Source organism: Rattus rattus, chromosome 2, assembly GCF_011064425.1.
Source record: "Rattus rattus isolate New Zealand chromosome 2, Rrattus_CSIRO_v1, whole genome shotgun sequence".
Lineage (NCBI taxonomy): Eukaryota > Metazoa > Chordata > Mammalia > Rodentia > Muridae > Rattus > Rattus rattus.
The window spans coordinates 132629768-132648367 of record NC_046155.1 but is presented as its reverse complement, the minus strand read 5'-3'; the positions used below and the strand labels follow the sequence as shown (position 1 = coordinate 132648367).

General features: G+C 48.3%; 1 protein-coding gene across 4 annotated transcripts in view; it reads left to right on the top strand.

Moving 5' to 3' along the window:
- The window catches only part of Ttc23 (tetratricopeptide repeat domain 23), an 86872-nt gene that overhangs the window by 49959 nt on the left and 18313 nt on the right, over positions 1-18600 (top strand). For 3 of the 4 annotated variants that reach the window (XM_032893427.1, XM_032893424.1, XM_032893423.1), the window contains 3 exons: positions 826-931; positions 11847-11974; positions 16410-16559. In XM_032893427.1, the coding sequence (XP_032749318.1) occupies positions 826-931; positions 11847-11974; positions 16410-16559 (384 nt within the window). Of the gene's footprint in view, positions 1-825; positions 932-11846; positions 11975-16409; positions 16560-18600 lie in introns of those variants that run through there. The other variant, XM_032893426.1, reaches the window with a different exon arrangement.

The following is an 18600-nucleotide window of genomic DNA, read 5'->3' as shown; positions in this document are numbered from 1 at the left end:
CTCTAGCTCCCATTTTCTCCAATTTAAAACACCGACAGGGAGATAGTAATATTTTCTTTGAAGAGTTGTATCTTATATTTCATTTGAAAGAATTTTTATTATTTCGTTTATAGAAAGCCATTTTTATTAAGCAGCTTTTAAATGAACTTTATTACAAGGAAACTGAGCAGCTCTTGGTGCTACAGCAGCTCCCCCGTCAGCCAGGGTGCACAGGCTGCAGGCTGGTGGGCTGGGTGATCAGACGGCAAAGCCTCTCTGCAGCCAGGATCCATGTTCTGGTCTGAGCAGTGGCCAGGAGCTGGACTTGCCAGCTTCCTTGGCACCTCTGTGATACTTTTCACTTCTTATTTCTTTCTTTCTTTCTTTCTTTCTTTCTTTCTTTCTTTCTTTCTTTCTTTCTTTCTTTCTTTTTTTTTTTTTTCGGAGCTGGGGACCGAACCCAGGGCCTTGCGCTTGCTAGGCAAGCGCTCTACCACTGAGCTAAATCCCCAATCCCTACTTTTCACTTCTTAAAACCTCCCCTCCCTGATCCCAACCGCCATCTCCGTAGTCTTTGCTGACTCAAATGACCATAAGCTTTTAAAGGATTTATTTTAAGGACAGGCTCCAGCGACAGTCTCTAGCCCAGTGGATGCAGCATCTAGGGCCCTGGCTTCCACCCAGCACTTCTCAAATTCCCACAAGAAATTGCACTTCTTCATCAATCATCCCTCCCAGCTTGCTGCAAAGGAGCAGCTCCTTGACCTCCTGCTTATCGCTGCAAGGAAGGTTTTCTGTTGCTGCTGCCAAGCCTGTAAACAACCTGTTTCTTCTCTCTGGTGACAGGCACATCTCATCATCCTGAGTAAAGAACCCTCCCCAGAGGATGCTGCAGACTCTGCACTCTCTATTGCCCGGGCTGCCGTTGCTTCTGGGATGCACGACCACCATGGTGAGCACAGACACCTGCAGCACGCACGCTCACGCGCGCGCGGACACACACACACACACACACACACACACACACACGCAGCTTGGGATGTGTCTCGGGTGGGTGAGACTGTGGCATGGGCCATTGCACTGGAGCTCAGTGGCTGTGTAACCTCCAGCCCTTTCCCCTCCAGAACATCACTCTTCATCCAAAACACCATGAAGTACAGGAGACCCATGCACGGCCGAGAGGGCATCTCTGCTTTCCAAGGCAACTATTGAGCCATTGAGGCGTTCGGTGAACGTGTACATCGGTATCAGGATTTCAAACAGAGGCCAGCACTCAATATGCAATTCCTAGTCTCGGCAGGATAGTTAGAGTATGAGATTTGGGGATTCTCTACTTGGTCATCCTGGCATCCTGTGTGTGACAGGAAACACACACTCTAGTGAAGATTGTATCTACTGTGTTTCTCTAGCAACATGGTCCCACATGACAGGCAGCTAATGCTGTCAGTATCTGCCTGTGAAATCTTCAGTTGTTGGCTGATGGCGACTGATGCAAATATGATGAGGGTGAGCACAGCTCTGGTCCCGGAGCCTTGAGATTCTGAAAGGAAGTTGCTGGGCTCATGGTTTTCAGGGATTGGGGATTCAGAGCTTCTCTTATTCTGTTTGCTTTTTCAGTCTTTATTATGGTGATACATACACACACACACACACACACACACACACACACACACACACACACACATATTTTATTTTGGGGTTGCAAACCCTTCAACTCCTTCAGTCCTTTCTCTAACTCCTCTATTGCAGGCCCTATGTCCAATGGTTGGCTGTGAGCATCTGCCTCTGTATTTGTCAGGCTCTGGCAGAGCCTTTCAGGAGACAGCTGTATCAGGCTCTTGTCAACATATACTTCTTGGCATCCGCAATAGTGTCCGGGTTTGGTGGCTGTATATGGGATGGATCCCCATGTATGGCAGTCTCTGGATGGCCTTTCCTTCAGTCTTTGCTCCACACTTTGTCTTTGTATTTCCTCCTATGAATTATAATGAATTTGTTTATCTTTACATTTATGGTTTCATAGTACTTACACACACACACACACACACACACACACACACACACACACACACACATACACGATACAAAGTTTTACTCTGTAGCCCAGATTGGCTTGAAGCTCAGTCAGGGCAGTTCTCCTATCTGCCTCCCAAGTGCTAGGGTTATAGATGTGAGTCACCATGAGTCCAGGTCTCTGGCTTCAAGCAGCGTGAAGACTTTTATCAGATGGTAGGAAGAACTGGCTATGGTGTCTCTATAAAACTGGAGGTCACACCTTGCTTCTGCAGATTGTTACAGGTACTGACAGCAGTTTGTGATGATACCAGAACCTACACACGCATCACTGCTGTTGTAGCTGTCATTGCTATTCCCTGAGACATCTGCTCCTCTCTGTCTCCCTTTGTCTCTGTCTTGGTCTCTCAATCTATCAATCTGTACCAAGTGACAAAGTCCAGATGGGCCCAAGGGCTGCTCCTTGCTAGGCCTCTCAGCACTTACCAATCAGAGGGCACCTGAAACACCTATCACCTTGGTGACATTAGTGGTGATCTGATGGGAAATTGAGCCACTGGAGCCTTTAGATGAGGACGTCTCCGTGGGTCCTAGGTTAAGACAACTAAAAGTTCTGAGCCTTTGAAATGGGCAGAGGAAGAAAACAATCCCCTCTAAGAAAACAATCCCCTCTAAGAAACTCCCCTAGTGATGGAAGAGGCAGAGGCTGGAACCAGTCCTGCTCAGGGGCTATTCTGGTTCCGAGCCCCACCCAGCACAAGTGAACTCGCTTATTGACTGCATGCACTGAGTGATGGACAACAGAAATTATGCATGGAGATGGTTTTGTTCCAAAGTTCAAAGTTACACCAGTCTGCTTTGCTCTACATAGAATCAATGACAATCCAATTTGACCAATTTGAGGGGTGTGTATGTGTGTGTGTGTGTGTGTGTGTGTGTGTGTGTGTGTGTGTGTGTGTGCGTTCTCGATACCGTTAACAATCTCCAGAAGCAGGACATGACCTCTAGTTTTACAGAGGCACCATAGCCAGGTCTTCCTACCAGAGTGTTCTGTGAGTCTAGAGAAGCTCCTCTCTGTCTCTGACTCTCTCCCCCCTCCCTCCCTCTCTTCCTCCTCTCTCTCCTCACTGCTCTATACTAAAAGGACAGAGTCCAGATGAGCCCAAGGCTGCTCCTTAACAGACCCCTCTCAGAATTCAGCACCGGCCAATCAGAGGACATCTCTCACCTTGGTAATAGTAGTTGTAATTTGATGAGAATTTTAATGTGGCTACTGAAGCCTAGTGAGGATGGTGGCAGAGAAGTCCAGAGGGTGGAAAGACATGCCATGCCAGTTGTCCAATAATAATGTGAACCCTGAGCAAATCAGAAATGAGTACCCGTGTGGAGAAGCTCCCAATTATCCCAGCCATCAAAACCTCCTGTTGTCAGAGTCCTTGCTCCCCCCGGTGGCAGGTGAAGGCAAGGCTGAACAGTAAGCTGGCCTGGCCAGCGCGTGCCCCAGTTTGTACCTGCAAGTGCTGGGGGGGGGGGGGGGTAGGGGAGAAGCAGCCTGATTCACCTTCCTTCTGAAGCAGAAACAGGAGACAACCGCCCAGGCAGGGAGTAGAGCTGCAGACCAAGCAAGCCCATCCCCCCATCTGCCTTCTCTCCACTGCCCTTTATATGGAAGAAGGCACCATGGCAAGTCTGTGAGAGACCCAGCCAGGACTGAGGCCTATTCAGGCCTCTACTGCCCCCTGCAGGGGAAAGGAAAGAGGACCACTGGGGAGTCTGGAAGATACGGTCCCCACCCCTGCCCACTGCTCTCACCCAGGGCTTTCTGGCCTGGACTACAGCCATTTCCAGTCCCAAGATTCCCCCCAGAAGCAAACCTGCCCGTCTTTCAGGGTACCAAGGGGCAATCCAGCCTTTGCTCTTTTGTGTTTAAACCTGTGGGTACCTAATAGACTTTCAGTTTTGTTTTTTGTTTGGGGAGAAAAAGGCAATAGAATCTTTAAAAAGCCTAAGTTCCCATGTGAGGATTTCTGTCTCTGGTCTGCTCCTGCTCCCTTGCTGGATGTCCATTGAAGGCATTGTCTGCTAGCACGCAACGCTGCTGGCCCCGAAGCGTTTCTGACTCCAGGCTGGAGCCGGTGCCTTTGCACTGTGCCGTCCTGCATTCCTCATACAGACAAAACTGCCCTAGAAGTCTGGGAGGCTTGTGCTTGCCTGAAGATTCCCAATTCAGGCTTGCGGAATGTCACTAACCTGGGCCTGGCCAGCTTCCCAGAGCAGCCATAGACAAACTTGGTATTAACAGCTCTCCCAACCCTGCTAAGTGTCCAGGGCCTTGGCCTTGTGTTTAGAGTGCTTCTCCTTAAGGATATTAAAATGAAATGGACCAAAGCCAAGTACATTACTCTGTAAACCTTTGTGCTGCAGGGCCCGCTCAGAGCAGGCAGCCTTGTTTGGAAGTGGCTCCGTGTTGTCCTGGGCACCAGCAGGCTAAGGAGGTCCAGTGGGTCCCAAGACAACAGCGGGAATGGCATCTGCCTCTCTCTTGGAGCCTAGGCTCCAACAGGGGTTTCCCCTGTGTATAACTCCTTATGCACACATGCATCTATTTCTCAGCTCCCACTAGTCCTAGCCTCTCCTATGTTTTGCACAGGCATAATGAAAAATGTTTATGAAGCCCCCCTCCCACAAGTAATTACCTGGGCATGTCTCCGTGACCTTCCACAGCCCTCCCTTTTCTCAGTCCTTCCCCTGTGCCCTGCTAGCCCTGCTTGCCTTGGGAACATCCGTCCCTCCTCCACACAGTGGCTCCGTGTTATAATGCCCCTTAGACCCCGAGTGTCTTGACAGGCTAGCAGTCAGGTAGCTCCAGGCTGTTGTAACTGTTAGAGCCTGGGGTCTCCTCACGGGTAAGATGGCAGCTGGGAGCACTCCCTGGCCGTAGCCTGTACCTTCCCGTGGCCTTCCTCAGCTGCCCCCTTCTCCCCTCCTTCACTCCAGGCTTCTGTAGTGGATCTGTGGTGAGGTATAGTCTGCTGGCAGATACCCCATCCCGCTGCACCCTGTCTGTGTCCCTCCATCCTCGTGTTGCTCTTCTTGATCTCCTTCCCCTCCCCAGCCTTCCCAGGCCCTGGTGCCGTGTGCTCTGAGAGACCCTTCCTTATCCTCACCCCTCTACTCAGGACTCATCAGCCTGCACTTGCCTGCCTGCTCTGAGCCCCTTGGCAAGCAAGGGAGAAATGGGTGAGGCCATGAGATGCAAAGGATGTTCCTTCTGTTTCCGCCAGCACCAGAATAATCCCCTCTCAGAAACTTCTGGAAGTTATCCTCACATCTAGGGAACTGTAGGGCAAGGTCGTTCAGCAGATACAACAGCACGAGGTCTTAGAATGGGGACCACAAACTGTCTCCTGCCTGTATCCACCACCCCAAAAGGTGGCTCACACCACGGACCTCAAACCCTAGTGGCACAGGTTAGCCCAGAACACAAGTAGGGGCTCAAGTGGTAGCTCTTGGGGTCAGCAGAGGAACCCAAGTCCTGGGTGACTGGATCCTCTCCCTCAGGAATGGCCCAGGGTAGAGCAGAGATCTCAGGAACCCTACCTGGCCAGTGGCCGCCTTTCCTCCAAGTCCTTTGTGCCATTGCTGGGCAGGATGAAGTGCACAGCCTGTGACAGCCACTTTCTCAAGGCTTGGGCTGTCTGTTTAGATGCCAGCATGTAAGATTTGTGTCCAGAACTTCTCAGAAAAGCCATGCTATTTATACTCGATGCTTTTGAAAAGGATTTTTAAGGCAGCTCTCTGGAGAACACATGTACTGCCCTAACCTAGGGACTGGAGGTCTAAGGTTGCAAGATGCCTAACTTTTGCCCGTGTGACCCTACATGGGACTCTAAGCAGCAGAGGGGTGGGAGTGGGGAGTGTGGACAGCTCCAGAGGGTGAAGATGCCAAGGCAAGCAGATCTCATGGCATCCGAGCCCCTTGTCAAGCCGTGAGAATGCTCAGCACCTTTATACCCTGCAAGCTTCTTCTGGCCTCTTGCTCAGTGTAGCCACCAAGCTTTCTGATACATACCTGCCCCCCGAAACATGTATGAACTCCCTTAGATTTTACAGCACGTTTAACAGCTCAGCCACCTACTGTGTGGGATCAGGTGTGTGGAAAAAGTAAGGCGTGAGCCCCCAGGCCTCCCCGGGGACCTTACAGGTGGTTGGGGTAGCAGCACCCACTGTAGTCTCAGTAGCTCAGTCTTTGCCCAGCGAGGGTCAAGTTAGATTAGAGACTTCCTGTTTTTAAATTTCCCAGAGTCCTTAAACATCCGCAGTTAGTGTAAAGATTGTCTTTGACACTGTTAGAAGGTTGTCACATTGTACATGGAGCCCTCCACATAAGGAAGCTGTCCTTACCACCCCTCCTCCTGTCTCAGAACAGCCTCAGGAAAATGAACCCTAGGTTAACTAGTATCTATTTTAGTTGGAAGCTTCCTGACCTGGGCCAGAGGGATGGCTCAGAAGATAAGAGTGCTTCCCACCAAGCCTTATTATCTGAGTTTGACCGCAAGGACCCAAGTGGTGGAAGGGCAGAACCAACTCTTACAAGTTGCCCTGTCACAGATGCACAGCAGCACACGTATCCCCATACACATAAATGTGGGTGTGCACACATACACACACATGTGCACACATACACATGTACATACGTACACACACACGTACACACACTTACATACATACATGTACACACGTGCACACATGTACACATGTACACACACATACACATGTACAAACATACACACACGCGTACACACATGTGCACACACACACACACACACACACACACACACACACATCCAGTGCCTTCCTCTGCAGCCCTCTTCTCTGGCTGTCTGAACGAGGCTTTGCTTCCCTTTGCCTGTGCATGAAGCTCTTTGTGCAAGTCTACCTGTCTTCCAAGTCCCCTGATGGAGCCCTCTGCAGAGACGGTTAAAGTACCTGTCCACAGTATAGTTCCCTCCCTCCCACTGCTGGAGCCCGGGGACAACCCAAACACTGTGCTGCTGCGGTAGGAGTGGGAAGAGGTTTATGGTCCTGGCTTACCTCCGCCACCAGGACTCAGATTCCCCAGCTGAGTCACGGGTCCATGTTTCAGAGATGACTTCATCTTTGCCCAGGCTGTCGGAATCGGGTTGCAGAGGATTCTAGAAGTGCTTTTTAAAGTTGAGGGCAGCCACGTGCAAGAACACTGAACTGCTTGCTGCCTCTGTGAATTCATACCCAGCTTCGGAACATAGGAAAATGCCAGGAGGTGGCTTCCCATCCAGCAGCCATGGCTTCCAAACTCTGTAAACTCTCTCGTCCTTTGTTCCAAATGAATCTAGGGTACCTAAAATCCCCCCTCAAGCCCTAAGCTCCCCCTCCCGGCCCCAGAAAACAATCTCTTTCAGATACAACTCCACAAAGACCTGTCATACAACCATGGTTCACAGTTCATTTAGGGCCTGGAGAGGTGAGGAAGTAAGTCAGGATCTTGTGATAAAAGGGATTTTTTTTTCCAGATAAAGATGAAATTACTTTAGATTTACAGTCAGGGAGAATGTCACTGTTGATGCCTGAGGTCCCTCTTCCTGCTGTTTCTACGATTCAGGACATTCTGTGAGGCAAGGACCCTGATGTGCCATTGTAGATACAAGTCAGCTTGCCCGTGATACCTGCTGCCAGGCCATTCTGCTCCCTAGCCTTACTGCTCATTCTCCTTTGTCTAGAGGTCTTCCGGGAACAGACAGGGCGTGCTGGGGTCACTGTCACACACCACCGGCCTGCCCATCCAGCCAGTTCTGTTTTACTCTTACAGGATCACGGCACACTCTTTTATTGGTTCACGATTAGCTAGAAAATTAATTGGATCACGCCTCAGCACCCGGGACTCTCGCTGAGAATCCCAGCCATGTTCTCGAAGCTCTTTCGCGGTGCAGGATTGCTTATCCACAAATGATCTGGGGCTTCTGTGTCTTTGGGCCATTCTGTCTGTCCGTTTCCACTGTGTTTCTGTCTGCTCAGTGTCCATCTTGGCTGCCAGCTAATTCTGAAGCATCTGTTTCTTGGCCAGCATGAGAGAAGCCCCTAGCTACAGCTGTGAAGACAGGAATGTGCTACGTAATACGTGGAAGCTTCTAATTTCAGTGGCAGTTTTCACAAGTGTGGTGAGCCCGTGTCTGCGGGTGGACAGCCCTAAGGCCTCCACTCAGATCTGTGCAGATGCGCTCATTTCTAGTTGTAGAGCTTCTCCACTGCCTTAATCTGCTCCAGCTGCCATGACGGAACACCATAGATCAGGTGATGTAATAATTTCTTTTTCAAAGCCCTGGAGATGAGAAGCCCAAGGGCAATGTAGCAGCGGGTTTGATGTCTCATGGTGGCTGCCTCCTGCATAGTCCAGCTCTGTGTAACACTGGCTCTTCAGATAGAGCGGGCCAAGGCAGCTGACCAGGGTCTTTCTGTCTGTCTGTCTGTCTGTCTGTCTGTCTGTCTGTCTGTCTCTCTCTCGGCAGCTGACCAGGGTCTTTCTCTCTGTCTGTCTGTCTGTCTGTCTGTCTGTCTCTCTCTCTCTCTCTCTCTCTCTCACACACACACGCACGCACGCACGCACGCACGCACGCACGCACGCACGCACGCACGCACGCACGTATCATTCAGGAGGGCTCCATCCCTGTGACACCGTTACCTCTAAAAGACTATCGCCTTGGAGATTAGAGTTTTAGCATAAATTTGAGGGGGAGGACCCACCATTTAAAACATAATTCTGGCTGTATTTCTTTTCTTTTGTTTGCTCTTTAAAATTTGTTTAATTCCAAACTATTGTAAACTATGTATCTGAACAATATAGACCTTAAAGGTTATATTCTCCACAGTAGTTTCCCTTTGTTGCAGACACATTATAGTTGTGGGGCTAGAGAGAGTGCAGAGGATGAAGTGCTTGCTGGGAAAGCATAAGCAACCAGGCTTAGATCTCCAGCACCCACGTAAGAGCCAGGAGTGGTGGACCTCCAACTATAACCCCAGCAGGATCCCCGGCTCGCCGGCCAGCTAGTCTAGCTGAAAAGGAAAGCTCCCACAAGCAGCGCAAGACCTGGTCTCAATATTCTAGTAATAATAAAGTGGAGAAGGATAGCCCAGTGTCAGCCTCTGCCCTCAGTATACACATGGGCATGCATACCTCCGAATACGCACACTCAAGTGCATGTTCAACACACACATAAACACAAAACTGCGTTGAAGGGGCTGGTTCTGAGATCGGGTGTCTGGCACAGCAAGGCTGATTTCTCTGCTGAGGCTGCAGTCGAGCAGCCGGTCAGCCCTACCGACATCCACAGCTCGGGTCTTTTTACGATCTCTTTCCCGTTGATATCAGATTTTGGTTTCCTACAGCTACAGCCTTGTTTTCTCGTTGGTCAATCACTCCTCTAGGGCCCTTGTTCATATTGGCAATGGAGACCTTCCTTCCGTCACTCCACCCCCTAATGCTTCTGTGATAGTCAGCCTTCCACTGTGACAAATTCCTGAGAACAGACAGCTTAACGGAAGGAAAGGTTTATTTGATTCATTGTAGCTGTGGGCTTATCCACCCACACTCCAGTTCCCAATATAACGACTCTGAGACTTATTATTTACAAATGTGTAAGCCATAAGCTTGGGCTTGTTCTCCGATGGGTCCGTAAACTAATTAATCTGTCAATTCTATGAGTGTCACATGGCTGGTTACCTCTCTTCAGTTTCATGCATCTGTCTCCTCAGGGTTCTGGGAGAATCTCTTCCTGTGCCTGATTCTATCCCAGAGTTCCTCTCTCCCTACTTGAACTCCCACCTCCTATTTCCTGCCTCGGCTAATAGGCCGTTAGCTTTTTATTGACAGGTGATGCTTCCATACAGTGCTCAAGAGATTCTCTCTATAGCTCATGGTTCAGAAGTCTCCATTTGTGTTGCTTTAGGCCTATGGGGAGGCTGAATGCCAGTGGCAGAAGCACATAGCAGAGAAAGCCACTTACCTCCTAGCAGCCAGAAAGAAAGGAGAGAGAAAAGAAGGGAGCCAGGTGCACACCCTAAGTAGCATGATTTCCTTCAGTTAGTCTCTCTCTTAAATGTCTCCCTACCTTCTAACAGTTTCACAGTCTGGAAACCAAGCCTTTAGCATGTGAGCCACTGGGAGGCAATCTAGACCCAAACCACAGCAGCTCCCAGGGTCTCTGACTCCTTTTTCTGTCACCAGCTGGAGAAGATTCTCTATGGTCAGAAAACCCCTAGGTGTCTGGCACAGTGGTGCCACACTCTAGAGTGCAGAGGCAGGTTGATCTCTGTGAGTTCAAGGACAGCAAGGGCTGTCTCAAAAAACAAATCAATAACAAAAGCCCATGTGATTCAGTGGTGCCCAAGAGATGTCACTTTCTAAAAGCCAGCAGAGACCTGTGAGCTCACAGCACACTCAGGACTCTGGCCCAGAGCCACAGGGACGAGTAGCAGTGAAGTCGCCTTTGAAGCACCATGCTGGCCTCTTACCAGCAGCTTCACTCAGCTTCCTACTACAAACCAGCCTCAGGCCCCATCCCCAGTCCTGATCAGCCTGGGAAACCCGGGTGCTGAGTGGATACACTGTTTCTAATAGGTCTGTGGAGTGCTCAGCCACTTTCCCTTGTTTGCCACAGTCTGGCTGTGGCCCTCCTGAGGCCCCTATACTAAAGGCTTGGCCCCCAGCCTGTGCTACTACTATTGACCAGCCTCAGAACCTCTCAGCGGTGATGTTGGGAACCCCGGTCCTTCCTGATTCTCCCCACTCCTAGTTACCATGACATGATATTACAGGTTCTCTTAGCCTCGGCAGAGCAGAGGCAACAGTCACTGAGTCATAGACCGACACCTCCGACAATATGAGCAAAACATGGCCTCCCTCACTTTAAGTTGCATTAGATTAGCTCAGGCATTTGGTATAACAAGAGGGCTGTCTATAGTCACAGTTCTGGCTTTTATTTTCATTTTCATTTTCCGTGCCTGGGCTCTTCCCTGTCTTGCTTTTATGGTTGTCATTTACTTGAAACTTTTTGTTTTATTAATTTGTGTGTTTAAGGGTTTAGAATGGTTGGGGTTCTTCAGTAGTTTATCAACCAGACTTTTTTTTGTCTTTTTTTTCTTTTGGTTCTGTTTTGTTTATTGGTGTGTGTGTGTGTGTGTGTGTGTGTGTGTGTGTGTGTGTCTGTCTGTCTGTCTGTCTGTCTGTCTGTATGTGCATGAGTGTCCATGTGTGTGTTTGTGTGTGTATGTGTGTGTATGTGTTTGTGTATGTGTGTATGTATGTGTGTATATGTGTGTGTATGTGTGTATGTATGTGTGTATATGTGTTTGTGTGTGTGTATGTATGTGTGTATATGTGTTTGTGTGTGTATATGTATATGTGTGTTGTAGAAATATATAACAAGATTACAGTTAGAGTCCATAAAACTGTGTGAGCGGTGAAGAGAGGCTGATGTCTAAGCAGAGATAATGCACTCTCAGTCAACATGACAATACCCTAATGTGTCCTAATGTGCTCAGGTCTGGGGACAGTTTCTCCTTTCTCACCCCATTAATTTTGCTTTGTATGTCACAAAAAACACTAAAAATAAGGAAAGCAGGCTGCAGTCTCCTTCTGAGACTTAAATAATCTCTGCCAGCACAGGCAGGATAGTGGGCCCCGGAGAGTCCCTTGGACTGACGTCTCTTCTCCAAATGCTCGTGTTTTAAATGTTTCACTGTCACTAACAACATCTTTGCTCCATGTCTGCTTGGGTCTTTCAGCTATTTTCAAAATTGTTGTTCTATGCTTTTCTCAGATGTGGCCGAGAAGTATTTTCAGGAAAGCATGACTTACCTCAAGGATTCCGAAGGAACAGAAAAAGCCAAGTTCCTTTCGATTCAAGATGAATTTTGCAGTTTTCTACAAACCATTGGACAAAAAGAAGTAAGTGAGTTTAGATCACAGTTGTCAAGCTATTCACATGGCACGCCAAAGACTTCTTCACTCTGCCAGCATCTACTGAGCACTTACCATGTACAGAGCGTGTCCTAGCCTTGGAGGGACCCAGGTAAATAAATGAAGGAGCCGCTCTGGGCAGCAACCAGATACTTTCTCTTAGAGACAAAACTGTGAGAAAGTAAATGGTCCATCCAACTCTGAATGATCACCACTGAGGCTTAAAAACCGTGAGCACCCAGTGACAGAACCCTTCTCAGGACAGCCTGTGGTGCCTCCAGCTGGGATGCCGTGTGGCAGTCGGTGCAGCCAGCTTTTCCCTTCTCATTCTGAGCACTGAGTGGGATTTTTACATCTAATGGAAACTACAGAGCACATCGCTTTCAGGTCCCCCCACACACACACTGCTGGCCTGGAACGGCACCCTCGACGTCACTTAGAGAAGGGGAGCAGGGCACTTACATGTGCCAGAGTCTATACCCACTGTGATATAATGCCAAGGAGCATGTGCCCTGCAAACTGTAACAGTGTGCAAACTGCAAACTGTAACAGTTCCAAAGGGAGACCGTAGATACCTCAGAGGCTGAGAGAGAGAGAGAGAGAGAGAGAGAGAGAGAGAGAGAGAGAGAGAGAGAGAGCAGCCCAGCACAGCAAATCTTGGAGATGAAGAAGATGAAAAGTGTCTTTCCTGTGTTGTATGGAAACTCGCTCCCACAGCGCTTTCCGCATCCTCAGTTTCTTTTCTGTCAGCTAAGGAACATGACTCTTATTCTCTACTCACCCGAGTCTGTCAGGCCGGAGTAGATCCAGAGTCACTATAGCAAATAGTGTCTCACTGTTCTTACGAATCATCCAATCAAAGATAGAGAAGGCCCTGCTAGGGGATCACGTAACAAAGATAGAGGACCATGGCCTTAGATTCCCACCCTGGACGCTATCTCAGTCCTATGGGTATCTCAGTCCTATGGGAACTTTGAAGCTTCCTCACTCACTTCCAGGTTATACCTTCCCCTCCTGCCAGGCTTCATCTCCTGTCAGGGCCACTGAGGCATCTTCTCTTCCCCAGGGGCTTCGTCCTGTCTTGCACTTGTCTGTCTATTCAGTCTAGCACATCTGATCCAGTGAGTGCAATGCCCTCACGGCAAACCCGACACTTCTAGGCTCACTTTGTTCCCTTCCCTAAGCTAATTGCCTGCAATCAAAGCTTTTTTAAAAATCTTAAGGCAGGTGTGGGTTTACACAGTCGTGTGTGTACAGGTGCATGGGCACACGTGTGGAGACCAGAGGACAAGCTTTAGAGGCCATCCTCAGGCAGCCCAGACACATCCTTTATGACAGGGTATTGCAACTCACCACGTAGGCTAGACTGGCTGACCAGCAAGCCCCGGGGATCCATTTCTCTCTGCCTCCCTAGTTCTGTGATTACAGATGCCTGCTGCCACACCCAGCATTTTTATGTGGGTTCCACGGACTCAACTCAGACCCTCGTGCTTGAGAGTACAAAGACTGAGCCATCTCTCCAGCCCATACTGACCTTTTCTAAAACACGCACGTGCACACACTCATGCACACACTCATGCACACACACACACACACACACACACACACACACATCTTTATAGCTGGTCTCTTCATTTATTTCCTCCTGGAAGGCCCTCCCTGCGTCATCCCAGGCTAGTGTAATGTGCCCTCCAGCTCTCTGCTTTCACACCCTTGCCCACATTGGACTCTTCTGAGTCCTCCTTACAGAGTCCCATTGATGTAGGCATGTATATGTAGTGTAAACTTACATGGATATTTAATGTTGTTCGTAGAACCAAGCTGAGTTCTTGCTCACGATAGATAGTGAACAGATTTGGAATGGATGCTTGGTTGTGGGCCAGCTGACTCTAACTCCCACAACTCATGTCTCATGAGTTCCCATCCTTCCTGTCTTACTACAGAGGCAGCTGACGCCAGTGTCGCTGATAACACGTCTCATTGACTTTGCCCAAGTCCCACAAACCGGGAGTCTCGATTAAAAGATGTGCCTCACTCTCTCAGACTGCCCTTGGAAATCGTAGCCACCTGACTCCTTCGTTCCAGAACTATTTCCAGCCCTTATATGTCCTTGCAAGGATACAAAAGCTGCCCCTTCCTTAGGTGCATGAAACAAATCTGGGTACCTTGTTGAGAGACCCAAGCATCTCCTGGGGTTTAGCTCTCCTTCTCCTGCTGGGCGCCCCTGCAGTGAAACAGACTGCCCAGCCATACATGATGGCCTCGTGCTCCTCACCCAGGCTGGCAGGCCTGTCACCAGGGAATATAGCAGAAGTGTCACCAAGTAGGCTAGGCTGGCTGACCCAAGGAGCCTGACACAGATGAGCATGGGGTTGCACCTAGACCATCCCAGATGTGATTACAGCCTATCCACAGGCTAGCTTGCACTAGCAGCAAGGCAGGCTCTAGGAGGAAATTATTTTTATAGTAAACAGTAAGTAAAGGCCACTCTGCTGCAGACTGAGATATTCTGGGAGAAGATCCAGACATTTGTCCCTGACAGAAGCTAATCAACCTAGTCTCCCTCTTCTCCCTACATGCCATGTTATCTCCTCAATCACCCCTACATAGGCTGCGTACTTCTCCTGGGCATTCCTGGGCCCATAACCTCTTCTCTTCTAAGTCCCAATAGTTCTTGGTTCTCTCCATTAAGTTTTTCTTGTCTGTTTTCCTCTGTCATCAGAATGTGCCTTCTGATACACAACCTTATCTCTAGTTTTCCTAGTCAGACTGAAACAGCACTAAAGGCTTCATTCAGGGAAAGAATCTGGAGCCTGTCTCACTGCCATTGACTGGGTTCCCAAAGCTCCACAGTCAAATCCCATGGAGAAGCCACCTCACCCAACTCTCGCACCCATCTAAGGCCTCACACACAGGTGTCAGGAGCAGGGGCACAGGCCGGTCCGCATGGAGACCCCCATCCCTCATGCGCTCTCACTCATACTTGGCCAGTTACACTGAATTGACTTCTGCTCATCGCCACGTTTAAGGGGCTGGCCCCAGTTCCTGACTCATGTTCCTGCTGACAAATGGGGCCATGTTCTTCATTCACACCTCTCTGCCTGTCTGTGGCACAGGTCAGCACATGCCCCCAGGGCTGTGCAACGCAAAGGCCTTTCTTCCATGCTGCCTTAATTGGGCTATTGAACTGAGCATTTGTGTTGTGCAGTCATAATCATGTTGTTATTGACTGTTTTCATGTAGAGGATCTGGGGAGACTTTCAGGACCTGTTGGAAGTTCACAGACTTCCCCCACTCTGTATCTTGGTATCTGCAAAAATCAATATCAGGAAATACTGTTTTCTGACCAGCATACATTTTTCTATTCCGTGTTGACATAAACAAATAGGACAAAGCAAACAAAATGGTTTCTCATGCCCCGAGGAGTGTTTACTTTTGGCCTCCTAAGCCTTCTCTGAGGACAGAAAGTCCGGAAGCATGACCCACAAGTGCAGCCCCGTCTTCTCGTGTCTGAGAACAACAGTGTGGAGGGAGACGAGTGTGCACCTAAAAAGGCCGGGGGAGCAGGTCCCAGCCCCACCAATGACGAGCCCTGCAGGAACAAGGAAGGTCTCTGCTGCTGCTCCGGCCTCCTCCTGGGTCAGATGGCGGAGGCTGAATGTATCTAAAGAACAAGTCAGATCACACGTAAAGTGAGCCATGAAAACGTCAGGGCTCCACGCAGGCTGGCTCTGCTCTTGCCGCTCAGTGGAACCGGTTCTAGTGAGAGCTGTCGCTGCCGTGTCCTTGCTGCTTTCTTCCTTCATGTTTTGTACTTTCCCTCCCCAAGTATGTCGCTTACTTTCTCCTATCTAACCAGAGGACAGTGGCCCATTCTTAAGAACACTTTTCTCTGAAATGTCAAATGTGTATCAACTTCATGACTTTTCCTGAGAGGGGCACAGCTCTTACTTCAATACCTGAACTTTTGTAAAGATTGCTTTCTTTTTTTTTTTTTTAATAATTTCTTTTTATTCTATGTACATTGGCGTTTTGCCTTGCATGTAAGTCTATGTAAAGGTGTCGGATCCCCTAGAATGGAAGTTATAGATGGTTGTGAGCTGCCATGTAGGGGTTGGGAACTGAACCCCAGTCCCCTAGAAGAGCAGAGTGCTCTTACCCGCTGAGCCATCTCCCCAGCCCCTTATTTCTATCTTTGTATGTGTACAAGTGTTTGCCTCATGTGTATCTGTGTATCACTTGCACGCCTGATGCTGGCAGAGGCCTGAGCAGGGCAATGGATCCCCGGGAACTGGAGTTACAAAGCTTGTGAGCTACCTGCGGGTGCTGAACCTGGGTCCTCGGCAACAGCAGCGAGTGCCTTTAAGCACTGAGCAATCCTTTGAACTTTTAACCAAACCACCAAATTTCGTCCTTTTCTCAGAGAGCGGCCATGATCCTGAGAGAGTCCCTGGAAGCAAAAATAGGAGTGTTCGGTGACTTCAGTCCTGAGGTGGCAGAAACATACCGGATCCTGGGCAGGGCAGACCTGGCTCAGGGAAACAACAACGGAGCGCACATGAAGCTAAAGAAGGTAAATAAAGTGGGGGCCAGCACTGACGTGAAGCACAGCTCCCCTCACTCTCCATGTCAAGCTCTTCCCTCCACCGCACTTCCAAGTGACAATCTGTAATGGCTTATTTAGGTAAACGGCATTACTTTTGTGGTAGATTTAAGCTCACATTTTGGGAGACAAGAGAGTTCCTTTAAAGTACATTCAAAAAGTGAATTATCAGTCATGTTTGATCATGCAAATATTTAAAAGTTTTTTCACAGCGTGGCTTACTAAGCCTTTCTTTCTTGTTACTGTGGTCTCCCTGCCTGCCCAGTTCATGGAGGGATTCTTTTTGTGCTTGTTTCCTTCTGCTCGTCCTTTGAACCTGGAGTTTATTTTATGTAGACGGTATAAGGTCTCACGTTATCTTTTTCCCAAATACCTCCCTGTAGGAGGGATGTACTGAGCACAGGCTTGGCTGGGACCATTTCACATAGAGCCCATCACTACTCCAGTCACAGGCTTAGGATGACGTACGCTAAATCCCCATGTGCACTTGGGTTTGTCTCTTGATTTCTGTCTGTTCTGCTAATCTCTATTTAGGTGTTAATAAATCACATTTTTAGTTATGGGGATTCTGTGGAATGATTTAATGTGAGATAAATACAAGACAGCCCTCAGGGTTTTACTCTAAAACATCAGTGTTTCCTGGATACTTGATTGTTTTTACTAAAGTATTTATAAGTAAATTCTGGGAACTGACTTCCTGGTGTTGTTGAGTCTTTCTACCCATGGGCAAAGGCTGCCGTCCTGTCTGCTCATGTCTGCTTTGTGTCTTCCATACACACTGAAAAGCATTCCATCTCTAGGTCGTGTGTATTTCCGTGCATTTTATTTTTACTATTACTTATTCTTGTGTATCTAAGGATTATTGGGATTCGTGCTTTTATAATCTCTCTAACTAGCTTAGGTTTTTTATTGCTTGGATTAATTTGAACATTGAGTCTCTTGTTTTTCTAGACATACTAGAGTATCATCTACAAATAGACATAGTTTTACTTTATATTTTCAGCTCTGTGACCAATTCCTTTATCCAGGTGCTTCGGCTCACATGTGCAGCACAATGCTGACGGCAGAGGATGTGATGGGGTCCCTTGCCTTCTTCCCAGTCTTCTGGGAACAGCTCCAGAGCCTCTTCATTTAAGAGCTGTTAACTTTAGGCCAGGTTCCTTTAATCTCTGCACTCAGGAGGCAGAGACAGGCAGATCTCTGAGTCTGAGGCCAGCCTGATCTACAGAGAGAGTTCCAGGACAGCCAGGGCTATCCAGAGAAATCCGTATCAAACAAACAGACAAACAAAAAAGAGATGCTGACGTGAATACTAAGGTTTATATACTTTTATCATGCTAAGGTTTCTGGTTTCATGAGTTTTTTCAGAGTTAGAAATAGACATTGATTTTCTTCAAAGTCTTTGTTTTCAGCATGAGCGGGATGGTCACGTAGTTCCCTCAAATTCACGTCATATAGTATGCGGTATGGTTATTAAGCCACCTTTGCATTCCTGGGATAAATCCTGCCCTCGACCACATTGGATTGGTTTTTTGCAAATGTCGTTTTCTGAATCTAACTTTTACTATCATAATAGAATCCAGAGACAGAGGAATTTATAAAAATAGAAATTTCTTTCTCATGCCTTTGGGAAATCCAAAGTCGAGAGGCTTACATCTGATGCTGGCCTGTTTGTTTTGTTTGCTCAAAGGCAAAACACAGGAGGGGAAGAAAGGAAGGGGAAAGAAAACTAATGCAGACTGGATTCGGTCTTTTCAATGAACTTACTCCCAAAATAATAGCACTGACCCATTCATGAAGGTAGACCCTTCTCTGGACTCCCTTCCCAACCCTGTTCTCTGGGAATTAAAATTTCAACACATTGCTTCTCAAGGGAAATTCTCAAATCATAGTAGCAATGAGGTCTACTGGCGATTGTTTATTTCAGGGCTTTGGCACTGATGTCTGTAGGTTATACTTAAGCACCAATATTGCATTTGCTTCAAAATATTAGGAGATTCATCTCTGTTTT